Raw genomic sequence first — 15,219 nt, 5'->3', positions numbered from 1 at the left:
TTGGCGCTCCTTTACATGGCACCTGTAGTAGACGTCGCAAGGTCCTATGTTTTTTTACCTTGCCCCGTCCATCGCATCTCTTGGATGGCAGTGATGTCAGCCTTTACTCTCACGAGGACATCAACCAGCCGGGTAGAGGCACCTTCCCCATTAAGGACCGGACATTCCAGGTGCATGCCCTCAAATCATATTCCTTATTTCGTTTGCAGGGGTCGTCATCAGTGTTGGAAGTTCTCATCCGAGGCTTTGTTGCTGTTTTCATTGGGGGGGCTTTTTAAGTGGCGGGTCCCAAACCCAGCGCACAACCAGCTATGCTGGGATGCTTCGCCTTCTCACGTTAGCTCACTCCCGAACGGGTGTTCGGAAGCTAACCAGAGGATGCGTGGGCTAATCCCGGACGTTGTGAGCTGCTTGAACCATATGTAGAAGAATCGTCCTGGCCACTCCCAAGTGAATGGCGAACAGTAACTTTCCCCACTTGCGTGGACTTCTACACATGGAACCATCCTCCATGGAACCACCCTCCTGTTTGATATTACAAAATAAAAAAATCAAAATTTCTTCTTTTTAATCTGAATTTTTTGTTCAAAGTTTTATACTCCATTTAATTTGACTATAACAAAAATTTAGTTGGAATTAGCTTAAAATACCCGCTGATTTTGAACCATTTTTTTACTGACTGTGATGGGTGTGTACTTCCATTCAAAAAAAGTGTTGAAAGAAGAATGGAAAGAATGCACAACACCGCTCGTGGAAAAATATCAGAGGTCAGTGTGCCCCAATCCGTCTAATTTATTTGGCATATGCCAGGATCTTGTTTCTTAAATCTTTCTCCGATGCTACTTGTTTTTGGTATTTCATGAGGTGGTGATCATTTCAGTGAAAGGTATAGAGAAGAATTTAAACTAAATAATTTTTATCTTGAGTTTTTCGTCAACTTTTCGCTCGAATAAAAGTCAAAATGAAATATTTTAACTATTCTGCATTGTGATACACTTTTATAAAAGTGAAATTACACATTGTGTTTTGGTGAATCCAATTATAAGAATAAAAATAAATCGTAGAAGCACGCGGTCATCATAAATTTATCCTATTTGTGAACTCAATGGAGTACCGAATGGAACAGCATAGCGGTTCTATTCGTGTAATATGTATGCCGATGAAGAGATATGCACTGGTAAGCCAATGATCGGAATCGTCAGTAAAATCAAGGAAAGCTTAGAGTCCTAGAGACATTTACGCGTCTATTTCATTGTCAAGAGACTGACAATTTTGGTACAAAACTGGTCTCAGGAACCTCCATGTACGGGTGTAACCAATCGACCCAAATATACCTTTTGAACCGAATTGGAGCTTGATATTCTTTGCTGAAACAGTTTTTAAGTACTAAAGAAAAATGTATCATATGCGAAAACATGGTTTCGCTGTATATTTATTGGGATTGAGAGGAAATCATTCACTATGGTCTGCTCTTATCTGGCCAAACACTCAATTCGTCAACAGCCAGCAAGATTGAAGTGAGTTATCGAACAGAAGGAGAAAAAATTGGTTAATAGGGAGGGTGTACTGCTCCATCGAAGTAGTGTTAGAGCGCACACATTTTTACCGACGTAGCCTATGCCTCGAAAATGTAAACCTCGCATTAACTGATTATTATTATTATTACTGCTGTCGGCACTGTAGAGAGAACTTTCATTAGATTTTGAATGCAGTTTTGCAAGACTTCTATACTCTCAATTAGTGCATTCGCTTTCTATTTTTGATGCTAGCAAACCGTTTTAGTGGAGAGTTTTTCCTCTTATATATTAATGAAACTTCGAATAGTCACCAAGCAAGTTATGTGTGACAAAATTGTTCTGAAAACAGTAACAATACAAATATGAAAACAAAAATGTTTGCCACTTAATGAAAGTCACGTCGAATTTAGACTATCCGCTCTGGATATTAGAGCGTTCAAACAAACAATATTTCCTATGATATCCTCAATGTACAGACTACGCTGTATTATTATAGTATTAATGAGTGAAAACCGCAATATAAAAATTTTTTTTCTAAGAGATCACCATTTACCAATGTCGCCAATTATAAATATTTTATAACTCATAAGCCAAAGTATACAGGACTTCAAAAGATATATCAGGTCACACATTTGTGCGTAGGTTAGCAAAAATATGAACTTTTCCAAAAAACTACTAAATATGAAATATTAAGTCAATTGAATAAGATTTAGAAGTTCCAACTTGAGCCTGAAGTTCGAACAATTTAATTTTTCGGAATTACAAGTTTTCTTTATTTTCAAAATTATTATCCAAAATATTTTCCACACAAAATTGCAATCAAAGCGTTAGATCTTAATATTGTCAAAATTCTACTGATGGTCAGGGTCAGGCAAGAATCAAGCATTGAGGGAAGTGGATTACGCCGGAACAAGCCTATACTGTAGTATACTGGTGGCGGACTCATAAATGATTGATGTTTCCGATCCGGAAATTTTCGAGATCTTGTTGTCAGAATACCCACATATCGCGACTAGTCCTGAGTTTTACATATTTTTTATTATGGCACAACTTGACTCGAAAAAAATGCATCAGCATTGTTCGAGAAGCCTTCTCTCATATAATAAATAATAAATGGGTGAAAGTTATTTTATTATGAAGAAAACAACTAATAAATTCTGGCGTGTTCTTGAATATATTTGATAAAGTAACTTTAGGTATGTCAAATAAATATATATGCAAAAAAACTGTAAAAGTAAACAATTGTACATATTTTGTGGTTGACAGAAGTTCAGACACATATTTTTCAATATCGAACAAATTAAGCGGAATTAGTCGAGTAGGCTTTAATAATATTCTTTTATGTTAATAATAATAATATAAAAAACAAATAAGCAAGCACTGAGCAAGTTTTGTCAACAGAGTCGGTCAATTTATATATTGCTGTTAATATTAAAAACTTTGTTCAAAAAATTCCATATTTGCTATTTAAAGTCAATGTTGCCAAAAATTACAAATTCCGATAATTCCGGGATCTGATATCGATATTTTCGGTACTTAATAATAAATGAAGTTCGCCTAAGAGATATTTTTCATTGTCTCGCTACGTTGAATATTGCTACAGAAATTATGAGAGTCCATTCTCATTATGAAACTTTCAAGAATTATGAGCATAGTCTCAGTTATTGAAATGTGAAATTTGAAGAGTCGAGCCAAGCTTGTTAACTCCTATAACACTCAGGCTAAGAAGCCCATTGTATTTAAAGCTCTGGAAAGTAAAAGGGTAGATAGTCAAGAAGGGAAGCAGAAAAGTAACAGAAGGAAAAAGATAGAATAGAGAAATAGAGCAAGTTAGCCCTGTGATAATTTTCCAGATTTTTTGGCAAATTTGAAAATATCCTCCAGTTTGCGAGAACGAATTGTACTCCTTTCCATGACAACGGAACGCAAAATTCGCAACCTTGCTCTAGCAAATGCAGGACACACACAGAGAAAATGCTCAGTGCTGTCCGCCTCAAGACCGGCTATTCGGGTCTTAAAGTTATTATCGGATCTCAGCTATTAACAAAAACATTAAAAAATATTAAAGGAGGGGAGAGTTTTTCAAAAATCTATAAAAAAAACATTTTCCAAATTAGAGACTTTAGTCGGAACCTCTAAATCGATCGGCCTAAATTTCACATCAATAAAAAAACGCTTTGGGAACAATGCAAATCAGCATTAATTAACATTTTCTACAAGAACCTAAATTTTTAATAAGCATTGGCAGCAGAACGGCTAAAACAATATTAAGAAAAATTTGTATAATGCAATTCAAACGGACAATCCACTTGACTCGGCAGTATGTGAAAATTATTTAAGAGAACAGCGTTTGTGAAATTTTTTTTTGTTTCCCGAAAATTCGGCATGTGCCCAAGCATGTACTACGTTTGGTCGACTCTGCATGTGCATTTTTATTATTCATTTATAACATACGAACGCATATTATGCTGCTTCAGCGCAATTGCATTACTCATACGCACTGACAAACAACAAATTTTAACGTAGAGCTGCATTGTTTAGTTTGGCTCATATATCATATATTTCAAAAATAATCTACATTCAAGTATAAATTGCAAGAGACCTAAAATATGTACATACACGACATAAGTAGCTTAAGTCAAGCATCCGAAGGGCTGTTGCAGGCTTACCTAGCAGCACACTCTACTGCACAAGTATTATAAATAAATTCACAAACAGCATTCAACACTCGACCGAACCTGTGGAGCGTGAACACTTTGATGCAACCATAAAAAATTGAATTTCAACCATTTTTTTGCTATTTTACTTTATCCGTATGCTGGCAGTACTTATTGCTTTTGTTGCTCCATCACCCCATGGAAAATACCGCACAAAGCCAAAGCAAATTTTATAAAACAAGAAATATAAAATGGACTCTGTAACTAAATCGACCAACTGCTCACAGTTCAGTGCAACAGTTGACTATTGAATGAAGGTATGTTACCAGATTTTGTGAGCTGTTGAAAAATGTTGTTGTGGCTTGTGGTGATGCCAATGTCAATGTTAAAGTGACACACAGAACTCAGATTTAGCAAAAAATGTCTTTGTGCTGGTTTGCTATGTTGACAAAGTGAGGTGCTTTATTTGAATGAAAAGCTGTAGTGGAATAAGCTGGAATGTGGTATGTGGGTATGTGCACTTTAATGGAAAGTGAAACTATAGTGTTGCCACTATGCTAAGTTGAGCGAGCTGAGTAAGAATTGGTGCTCAATGGCTTAAGCGAAAGGGAATGGTGAGTGGTCTGTTCCAGGTCATGGTTGTGTTGAAATTATTACGTTTTGCTGTGCAAACATTTTTTCATCGAATGGATACTTAAATATGCATGAATGTTCGCGCATTTTGTTTAAACTGCATTGAGAGGATATTTCAGACACAAAATACCACATTCTATGCCTTGAATGGCTATCGGGCGAAGGAGTGTGCACATTATGTGTCAAGCAAAGGTTTATATTAGGGATGGATCCTATTTTTCAAATTTAGGTTTCGACTTTATTTTAAAAATCTAGTTTTTCGGTTTACCGAAAAAAAACCGAAATTAGTACTATCAAAATCTAAAGTCATCGATATCGGGCTAAGCTAATCTCTTTTTAATAATACAGACTTATTACCAAGTTTCAACTTTAGTAAGTTGTTGCGCAAACTATTCCATGCAAAATACTTCTCAATATCTCATGGAAGAATAAAAAATCGTTAAAAAACAACAGATTTTTGAGGGTCTTCGTACTTTATTAAGATTTTGCAAATTATATTCAACTTTGGATTTTGATTCATATAGTCCTTATCTTATAATAAACTATATTCTTATACTTATTTCCATAAGGAAAATGTAGTACAAAAATAGAAAAAGAAATATTCGAAACTTGGTAGTGTGTCGCGATACTATTATTCTGAACAGGTGTGTGTATACTTGTTATACGATTTTTTAGCGAAGCCATTCACTTCATAAAATCAAAATGAAAGCTGTTCCAAGTGATATGCAGAGTGAAACCAACTTACGCAGCGCAAGTTTGGGAGTATGCCTTATTCGATGAAGTAAATAAACTTCAACGTTACTTCATTAAAATAATCCTCAAACTAACCGAGTTCACTTCGAATTATGCAATAACACTTGAAACTAATTAAGAAGTATATCTCGAAAACAATTTATAAATACAATTGCAACAAACTCCCACACAAATTAACACAAGGCATCATGAGTAAAAATGTGTGTTTGGCTTAAGCAACTGAACGACATGGGAATGGAGTTCGGTCTGAAGTTTGAAGAAAACATCACCGCTACAGAATGCCAAGATCGCTGTGTGCAACTTCCTACCAAAATGAAAATAAAAGAGCTCAACATGGCACAGCAAAAAGCACAGTCAAGCGCGACGCGAATTTATAAACATTTAGACTACTCAAAGGGGGAATCAAATATTGAAGAAGATATGCGTCTAGTTGACATTACAACAATTTTCAGAGCAAGATGTAGTTTACTAAAGCTAAATGCAATCAAGTATGGAAATACCTAGAAAATTTGCACCCTGTGCGGGAGGAAGAAGATATGCAGCTCTTCTTAGGAAGATGTCCGGTACTGAAGGAGTTTAAAACAAGATACCTAATACAGCGAAGCTAAATGAAGCAGAAGTAATAGATATAAAGGGTGGTTAAATTTCAAGGACCGATTCTGAATGTAAACCACACCTAAACGTCAAGTTTTTTTGCATTTCATTTGACATTTTTCAATTTCGGGCCAATTCACCACGGAAAGATACACAATCAAGCAAGTCGTTAAAGTTATTCAGGCTTATTATGAAAACGGGCGTTCAAATCAAAATGCATATAGCGCACTTCGTGAAGAAAATCATCTTCAGTGATGAGGCACATTTCCACCTCAGTAGATTCGTCAATAAGCAGAATTGCCGCATTTGGACGAATGATAATCCAAGAGTGATTGCCGAAAAACCAATCCTTCCACAAAAAGTGACTGTTTGGTGCGGTTTATGGGCCGGCGGCATCATTGGGCCGTATTTTTTCCAAAATGACGCTATCCTGAGCTGATAACGAACTTCTTAAGAAACATGTACTAAGCCTTCTCAAACACCTTTCTCAAGCTCGCACTGGCCTGAGTTGAAAGAGGTTGGCCTCTGGACGCAATCTCTCGTGGTAGCAGTTTCAGGCAGTTAACACCTCATTTCTCTGAACTTCGTACATCCACAAACTGGAGTTTTATTTATTTATTTCAGACATCGGTATCCCTTTAACTGTTGTTAAAGAGAAATTGCAAAACTTATTTCTCAGAAAAGCGAACGATCGATGAATCTCCATTTCTTCGTGTGCTATGTCGAAAACCCGTTGGCCCCTGTACAATAGACGCAGGTCACAGAAAGTTCAGGCTACTCCTCGCCATTCAATTTCCAAGCTCATAGCCAGGTCATTGGAGGATCGGCACACATGCAGAAAATCTACGTTTAGCATTTAATCTTCATTGTAGGAGGAGCCATGCTGGAACATCAACCATTTCACCTACTTACCTAAAGCAGGTTTAGATAATATCCCCCTGTTGGATTTCGTTAGTAATAGGAAGCAGTTAACGCAACTATAGGTCTTTTCATAGACCGCCAACTCCAATCTCTTTTTTTCCTCTTTCTTCTTGTTTCTTCTCTCTTTTTCTCTTGCAATGGTATCACAAAGCGAAACATTGAATTTACGTCTAAGTAAGTAAGTCTATATAACGTAATTTCAACGAATCATCCTCGAGAGCATATCTTACGGCAACGAGTTACTACACAAATTATTATCGAATTACTATCTTAGAATAAGAAGAAATCATTCCTTTGATAGTTCTCTTTGCTAAACTTAAGTGCCTAGCTTTTTCATTTTATTGATGTAATCAATGGATCAGCCGTGGCGGTCATTGATAAGCGACACATGAAACACATTTTGTTAAACTCGAGCGCTACCAGAAATATCGCTACCAACGTGAAATATGCCAAAATTTGATCAATAAAAATTTCCGTCAGAACCGTTTTCACTTTTATTTTTTAATTCATGCAGTATCTGTTGAGGATATTGAAGTACATACTAGAATAGGGCATTTGAGGTCAGTATCTTTGGAACAAAAAAAAAGATTGTGCCCTTCAGACAAAAACTTCGAGATATCATACTTTAAGATCCTAATGTAAGCACCACATATATGACGAAAAACGTTAAGGCCAACTATTATTTTCGGAAAGAAAACTATGCAATTTTCGTTCGAAAATGACTTTCAACGAAATAACCTTTGTTTCTTGTAAAGTGGTACATTTCAATATATTATACATTTTATGCAGCTTTGCTAACTAAAATCTTTTGTTTCTAAATTAGCCTTAGATACTCCTGCAACAACAATTCGGCAATACTCCATTTAAAATACTAAAAGTTTTACATAACCGAAAGTTACGTATTTCTGAATTATTCATAAAAAAAATTCGTAAGAAGATTATATTATATTTAAAAAAAACCCAAAAATGAAGTCAATGTCTTATAAGTATTTGCACTTTTTTCTTAAATTATGCATGATATTGGGTCCTCACCAAATTATTATAAAAAATGTAAGAACAAAAATAACACGGAAATACGTGCTTCATCAATTATCTACCGCATGCCACTTACGAGTCCCATGACATACTTTTTAAAACCATACTTTTGCAAGGCCATAAGTTGGCGAGCAGTTTTAATTGAAAATACAAATAATTTTTAAGCCAACAGTAACAACACACGTACATATAGCACACACACAACCATTTCGCCTATCACTAAATCATAGGTATACTCGTTATAGGCATATTGGCATAACGAGCGATTGCTGGTCGATACTCGTATTCAACTAAAGGCGAATATGCGGGATATGAACAAACACACGAATTCACATTTTCATGTTAAAATACATATACAGGGTTACTACGAAAGTGGTCTGTTTCTTATTTTATAGGCGGCATGATGCCCAAAAAATAACCGTTCTCCAGATATTCGATTTCAAACATCATTTTTAAAGAAATCTTCTTTTTTTTGTTATACGTTCACTTTTTTTTAATTGTTAGTTGAAAGCTCTGCTTGTTTTTCTGTGTTAAGTTAAAGGGTATGTTAATTAATAAAAACTATCAATGAAACTGAAACAAGTGCTTAGAAACGATTCTGCAAATTATTTTAGAATCTCATGAAAGTACAATATTTAAAGTAAGGCTGCTGCGGACTCAACTAATGGAGGGTAAAATTTGACAAGAAGAAAAAAATTAAAAAAATCCTCGATTAAAGCAAAAAACTTAGCAATTTAATCTTTTTATTCATTATCATTCATTATTTTCTTTAAAGAAATAGAAAATACTGGAATACTCAAATGGATCCTTGAACAAATATTTAAAAGAATAAATAATTTAAAAAATCGAACATGTCGAAAATGGCTAAAATTTCGATATTCTTCCATATAACCGCATTAAACAGAAATGACGTAAATAACAATGTGCTTGAATATCTAGAACGACTTTCTTGGTAGCCCTGCATACATACATACATATGTAGTTATACTTCATACTTATAAGCGAAAGTGTATTCGTGTACTTGTGCTTATGTGCATGTATTTTTTGTGCATTTCAGGTGGTCGACGATAGCTATCTGATAGCCTACAATGACACCGTACACAAACATGGCCTCATAACGTCAATGCTTGGCCTTGAGTTGGCAGTTGACGGACGTCACTTTCAGGATGGTACGATGCGTGTTAAATGCTTGGCCAGCATATCGCCGGTGCTGTGGAGTGGCGACAAGGAGAGCGTGCTGCAGCGGCGGCGTGGCATCATCGACAATCGGGAGGCAATGTTGTTAGGTGAGTGGTGAATAATGAAACATGTTTGTGAAAGTAAAATTTGAGGACAAACTCCTAACACGAAAATATGCAGAGTAAGTGAAGCGTAATTGGTAAAAGAAGTAGGGAAAGAGTGACAATACAGGCGACGTAAAAAGACACTGGTAGTATTAGTTAATTGACAATTTTAGAGTGGTGATAGGGTATGTCCCTCAAAGGTGACTATGCAAAATTATTTTCATGCAGCCTAAAACGCCGGTAGCGGGTACTACTTTTGAAGCGGTTCTATGTCAGCACTTTTTTTTTGGCATATGTAAAATGCTTGACAGGCAGTTGGAATTTCATCGTCCTTGATACTCTCGTAGCAAGATAAGGTTCGTTTGAACCCTAGTGTAATAATGCTAAGTACGCCAGCCAGTTGGCGGTTTCCTTATTTTCATTTTTAAAATATTTTTTGAGAAATGAGGTAGAATAAAAAAAAATTACTGTTTAACCGCCAAGTCTGTGTACGGAAAACGAATGTCACTCATACTTGGCACACTTTGTACTATGGCTCTTATAAATCGGTATTTTATTATCAGTCGTATTTTAGTTGAATTGAAATGAATATTAGATGTGGTAAATTTACTATACTGTATTTGCACCCGCGCGCACTTATGCACAACGGTATTATAATGTTATTCACAAAGCTGGATGAAGGAAGCGCGATAGATACATACATATACATATGTACCAAAATGCTCAGAATGATGAGAGGTGTCTATTTAGCATTGCCTGTCTGCCCACTTAACCGCGCGTACGGTAGCTCTAGTGAAAATTAATATATAGGTTGTCAAAAAAGTCTTGCGGTATTTTTATTGAATTTTCAATTGTTCATAAAATTGGTTATAATAATGCGATTTAAGTCAAATATGCGCCGTTTTGTTCGATGACGAGTTCCCAACGAGATGCCAACTTCATAATGCCCCTCTTATAGAAGCTCGCTTCCCTATTGTCAAAAAACTCGGAGAGCCAATTTTCACAGGACTCTCTTGTGGACAACTTCCGACTGTCAAGCTCGTTCGCCATGGACAGAAATAGGTGGTAATCACTTGGTGCGAGATCCGGACTATACGGTGGATGCAAAAGAACCTCCCATCCGAGCTCCCGGAGCTTCTGGTGCGTCACCAAAGGTGTGTGTGGCCTGGCGTTGCCCTGATGGAAGACAATTCGGCCTCTGTTGATCAAAGACGGCCTCTCCTGCATGGGTGCTGCATTCAAGCGGTCCAGTTGTTGGCAGTGCAGGTCCGAATTGAGCGTTTGGCCATAGGGGAGCAGCTCATAGTGGATGATTCCCTGCCAATCCCATCAAACACACAGAAGAACCTTCCCCGCCGTCAATCCAGGCTTGGCCACCGTCTGGGCAGCTTCACCGCTTTTCGACCACGACCGTTTGCGCTTCACGTTGTCGTAAGTGACCCACTTTTCATCGCCAGTCACCATCCGCTTCAAAAACTGGTCGATTTTGTTGCGATTTAGAAGCGATTCGCATGCATCCATACGGGCAAAAATGTTTTTTTGCGTCAAGTCGTGTGGCACCCATACATCGAGCTTCTTTTTGAATCCAAGTTTCTTCAAATGGTTTACAACGGTTTAATGACTCATGCCCAGCTCTTGGCCGATGCTACGGCTGCTACTATGCCAGTCTCTTTCGATCAATTCAGCGATTTTATCGCAATTTTCGACGACAGGCCTTCCGGACCGTGGCGCATCTTCGATCACCTCTGCACCAGAACGAAAACGTTGAAACCATCGTTGTGCGGTGGAAATGGAAACTGTATCGGGTCCATAAACTGCACAAAATTTTATTGGCAGCATGAGATGCATTTTTGCTTTTATCGTAGTAGTACTGTAAAATATGCCGTATTTTCTCTTTACTTTGCTCCATGTTTGCGACGCTTTAACTCACGAGCGACAAAAAGCAAACAACAATTAATCAAACACGTGTTAGCACGTGAAAAGAGCTTTCCAAAAAGCTCTAGCGTGAACCGATGTGACGAATACAACTAGAACTACGCGCTTGCAAAGACAAGCTTGCCGAAATACCGCAAGACTTTTTTGACAATTATATATTACAACGAGGCTTGGTACACATATTAGCAAGCAAAGATTAAACTTTGCTAAAACATGCACTGGTATATAAATTCCATCCCTACTGAATTCAGCCCTTCTGTACTTGCTTTAATAAAAATCCTTTGATATGTGAAAGTAGGCACTGAAAATCTACCGAAATAGCATATTTGCAACGAAACCCTGGGCCCAAATATTTTTGGGTGACGCACTTTAGTAACCAAATTTGATTCAACTTCATAAATTTTATTTCAAGAAGCTCATATAAACGTAGAATAAAAGTGCCATACATACACCATTTGCTTTCAGTTTTACCTATAAGTCCAAAACACACTGTGGAGTGCATATGTCCATCATACATTTTAAGCCAAATGACTTTATATGGTTTTATCAAAAATTCATATTAAAGTACTTTTAACGGTCAGCATACACGATTTCCTCTTTGAACAAAGTATGTAACTTCAGCAGCTTCAGAAAGCCGTCATTCGTCCCATTCCAATTTAATTTGGAGTTGCAGCAAAAATGCATTAACTCTTCGCGCCCGCAAAATTCAATTTAATGCACCACAATTTCAACGAAATTGCATTGTGCGCACATACGAGCTGATGCATAAAAAGGTATGTATGTGTATGTATGTACGGGTACATGCAGTTTTCCACCACCGATGCATGCATTCAGTTCTTTTTTGCAATTCTCTTCAATTGCTTTTCCTTCTCCTCGTTGGCTGAGTTGACTTGAATTTCAATGGTGTCACCATTGATCGGCCTGCAAACATTCATGGTGTGGTGGTCTATCCTGTGAGTACTACGCCAACGTCGCTGGTACGTGAACTGCATTTCAGATCAACGTAGACATTTGCTTACCAATTCAATGCGCTCTTACAGTTGACCGCTACGTCCAGTGGTTACATTTATTGTCCTACAAAAATTTTAGGTTTTCTTGTTGTTGTTGATGGTGTTGGAAGCAGCTGGTTGGCAAAACCATAGTTGATTGCTCAGCACTTGATATGCTGACGTAGTCTCTGTTTGATGTACGTCCGGATCTCAGAAGCACTATCTATTTGAGCTTCTTATGAAAGTCAGCTAAATCTTCTTTACGCTATCACTTCCTTTCGCAATCAATTTTTAAGCAATGCAGCTAAGAAATGTATGGATGTACAAATATGCGCTAGGGATGCGAGTTTTTCGATTTTTGGAATCTCGGGATCTTATGGATGTCTCAATTACAATTTCGGGATTCTGGGATGAGTCCCAAGATTTAGGTTTTCATTATTTTACAACAACCTAACTAAAAAAAAAAAAAAAAAAATTACTTACATCAAAACTTTTTAAGAAGCCCTTCTATTATACTTATATTATATAATAAGTAATAAAAGTAATAAATAAATGGGTTTCAAAACTACTTTTTTATGTAAAGCGAAAATTATTTCATTGGTAACGAAACAAACACCATCAGTTCAATTTAACTATATTATTTAATAAAGCTTTAGCGTGTACATAACCGATAATGTAACTTAAGTTAATGTCGAAAAAAATCAAAGCGGAAAAGGATGTAGAACAGAATAAGAGTCTTGTGACTACATTTTCTGCGGAGCAAAGTCTGTGCAACATTATTTGAATTTGAAATAATAAAGTCAGAACTTATTATTCATATACGTACCTGAAGTGCTTATTGATATATATATGTAGTTCAATATTATTTGCTACAACTGAAATATTATTAACACATCAGTCATTTGAAGAGTGGAGCATTGAACATAAAAAACCCAACAGATTTCTACCACGAAAGAGTTGAAAACGCAAATTGCTTTTTAATGCTGATTTTATGCTACAAAAATTCATTTTTTGCCCCCGAAAATCCCGGGATTACCATCCCTAATATGTATATGTATATGTAATATGTATAATATTTCGATTTTCATTAATCCTTCTTTTGAATTTCCTATCTTACTTTTCTCTTTATAGTACGTGGTGCAGCTGCTCGCCTGCATCCTTTGGGCAATTTTCTTCGCAGCTTGCGTCTACTCACCAGCGTTACTATACTAACAATAATATGTCAATTACTATTGCGCACCGAACTACCCTAAACAGGCGATAAAATAATTATGAACGCACGCTAACACAACAAATAAAATCTATAAGTTTACTAAACTTAGTGCAATTTCAAGTAAAGCAAAACAAAAATCAACAACAATATATTACATATGTTGAATTTAATGTAGGAAAAATAATTACACATAAGTAGTAAACATAAAAGCTGATTTCCAAAATATCTATGCAGGGTAACAAAAATTAAATGTATGCAAACTTTCAAAAAGTATTGTGAATGTATGGGTATTCAATAGCACAAGGAACGCACATTTTCAAAAACATTAATATAAATCTTCAATCCTTTTAACCTTGAATTAAAAAGTTTATTTCACAATGTCTACTCAGAGCGCCGACATTATATCTTTGCACAAGTGTGAGAAAAATATTTATCTTTTATTTTAATATGTTATTTCTAATTTTTTTATCGCGAATTAGTGACCCTTATAGCAAAAAAAGAACTCGGACTAAAGCCTTACAAAATCGAAAATACACAGCTACTTACAGAATAAGCAAAAAGCATCGGCTGTACAGATAACCCCTTCTGGTTTGAAGGCTAGCTGGTAGGTGATGGGAAAAATTCGTGTTCTCAGATGAAAAATTACTCCGCGGAGAACAAGTGGTTAACTGAAGCCCTGTCAGAGAAACTGTCAGAGTAAAATATCTGCAAAATATCCAGTAGTAGTCCACAAAATGAAAGTTACTACGGAATGATGCAGAATTCGCTTTTCTTACTATATTTTATCCGGATAATGGCCATCATATTCCTCGATCTTAATCCTATAGATTACAGCTATGCGACATAAAAACTTGGACAACTTTAAGCAAGCGCGGTACCAGAAACAGGGTATACTAATATAGCTGTAGGCGAGCTGCGAAAAATTTAATGAAGCATTTGAAAGAGTACATTCATGCGAAAAGCGAATATTTAATTACCTTTTCAATTATTAGTAATTCCTTTTTTTTCAATATTTCGTATTCGTTCACGCATTAGTTCCTTATATCAATTTGACCACAACATCTCTTCTTTTTTGTGGTCAAGTGATTTTTTTTGTGTACTTATTTTTCAATGAATTTTGATTTGTTTTATACAAATATAAAGACTTTTCTTACTTTTTCTGCTTCCTTCCTTCTGTGTCTTATTGCTTGGATTTAATTTTTCGATGTTTAGTCAAAGTGGAATTTTTGCCAATCACTGATGCGTGTTAAAAATTATTTCTATTAATTGAAAACTGTTGTATACATTCGTTTTTCAACATCCTGTACACACGCATGCATGTGCAAGGAAGTACCCAATGTTATTACAGTAAAAGAAAAATTCCACCTAGGCATATGAGCAACACTTAACATTTATGGAATGATTTGTGAAGCATGCGAAAATAAAACAATGAATCCATGCGTTTAATAGAATTTGTTTATAACTTTTAGAAAGGGAGCGCAGAAAAAAAATGGTTTGGCAGCAAATTTTGTAAATACCACGAAAAAAGTAAATATACTCAAGCATTAATGTAAGGAAAAACCAAAGAAAATAAGAGCGAATACTCAATTCTGTGTTAAAAGTATGTTATTCAATCTAAAAATTAACATTAAGCTAATCTTGTAAGGTTAAGTCCTTCCAAGTTCTTAAAAAATCTTTTAAATTATTCAA

General features: G+C 36.0%; 1 protein-coding gene across 1 annotated transcript in view; it reads left to right on the top strand.

The window, feature by feature from the left end:
* The window catches only part of LOC128854713 (uncharacterized), a 152,678-nt gene extending 139,080 nt beyond the window's left edge, over positions 1-13,598 (top strand). The window contains exons 5-6 of the mRNA XM_054089021.1: positions 9,168-9,396; positions 13,449-13,598. Of these exons, the coding sequence (XP_053944996.1) occupies positions 9,168-9,396; positions 13,449-13,570 (351 nt within the window). The 3' untranslated portion in view covers positions 13,571-13,598. The remainder of the gene's footprint in view (positions 1-9,167; positions 9,397-13,448) is intronic.
* The last annotated feature ends 1,621 nt before the right edge of the window (positions 13,599-15,219 follow it).

The sequence above is a fragment of the Anastrepha ludens genome, chromosome 2 (assembly GCF_028408465.1).
Source record: "Anastrepha ludens isolate Willacy chromosome 2, idAnaLude1.1, whole genome shotgun sequence".
In the NCBI taxonomy this organism is placed as follows: Eukaryota; Metazoa; Arthropoda; class Insecta; order Diptera; family Tephritidae; genus Anastrepha; species Anastrepha ludens.
This window is presented reverse-complemented; position numbering and strand designations above follow the sequence as displayed.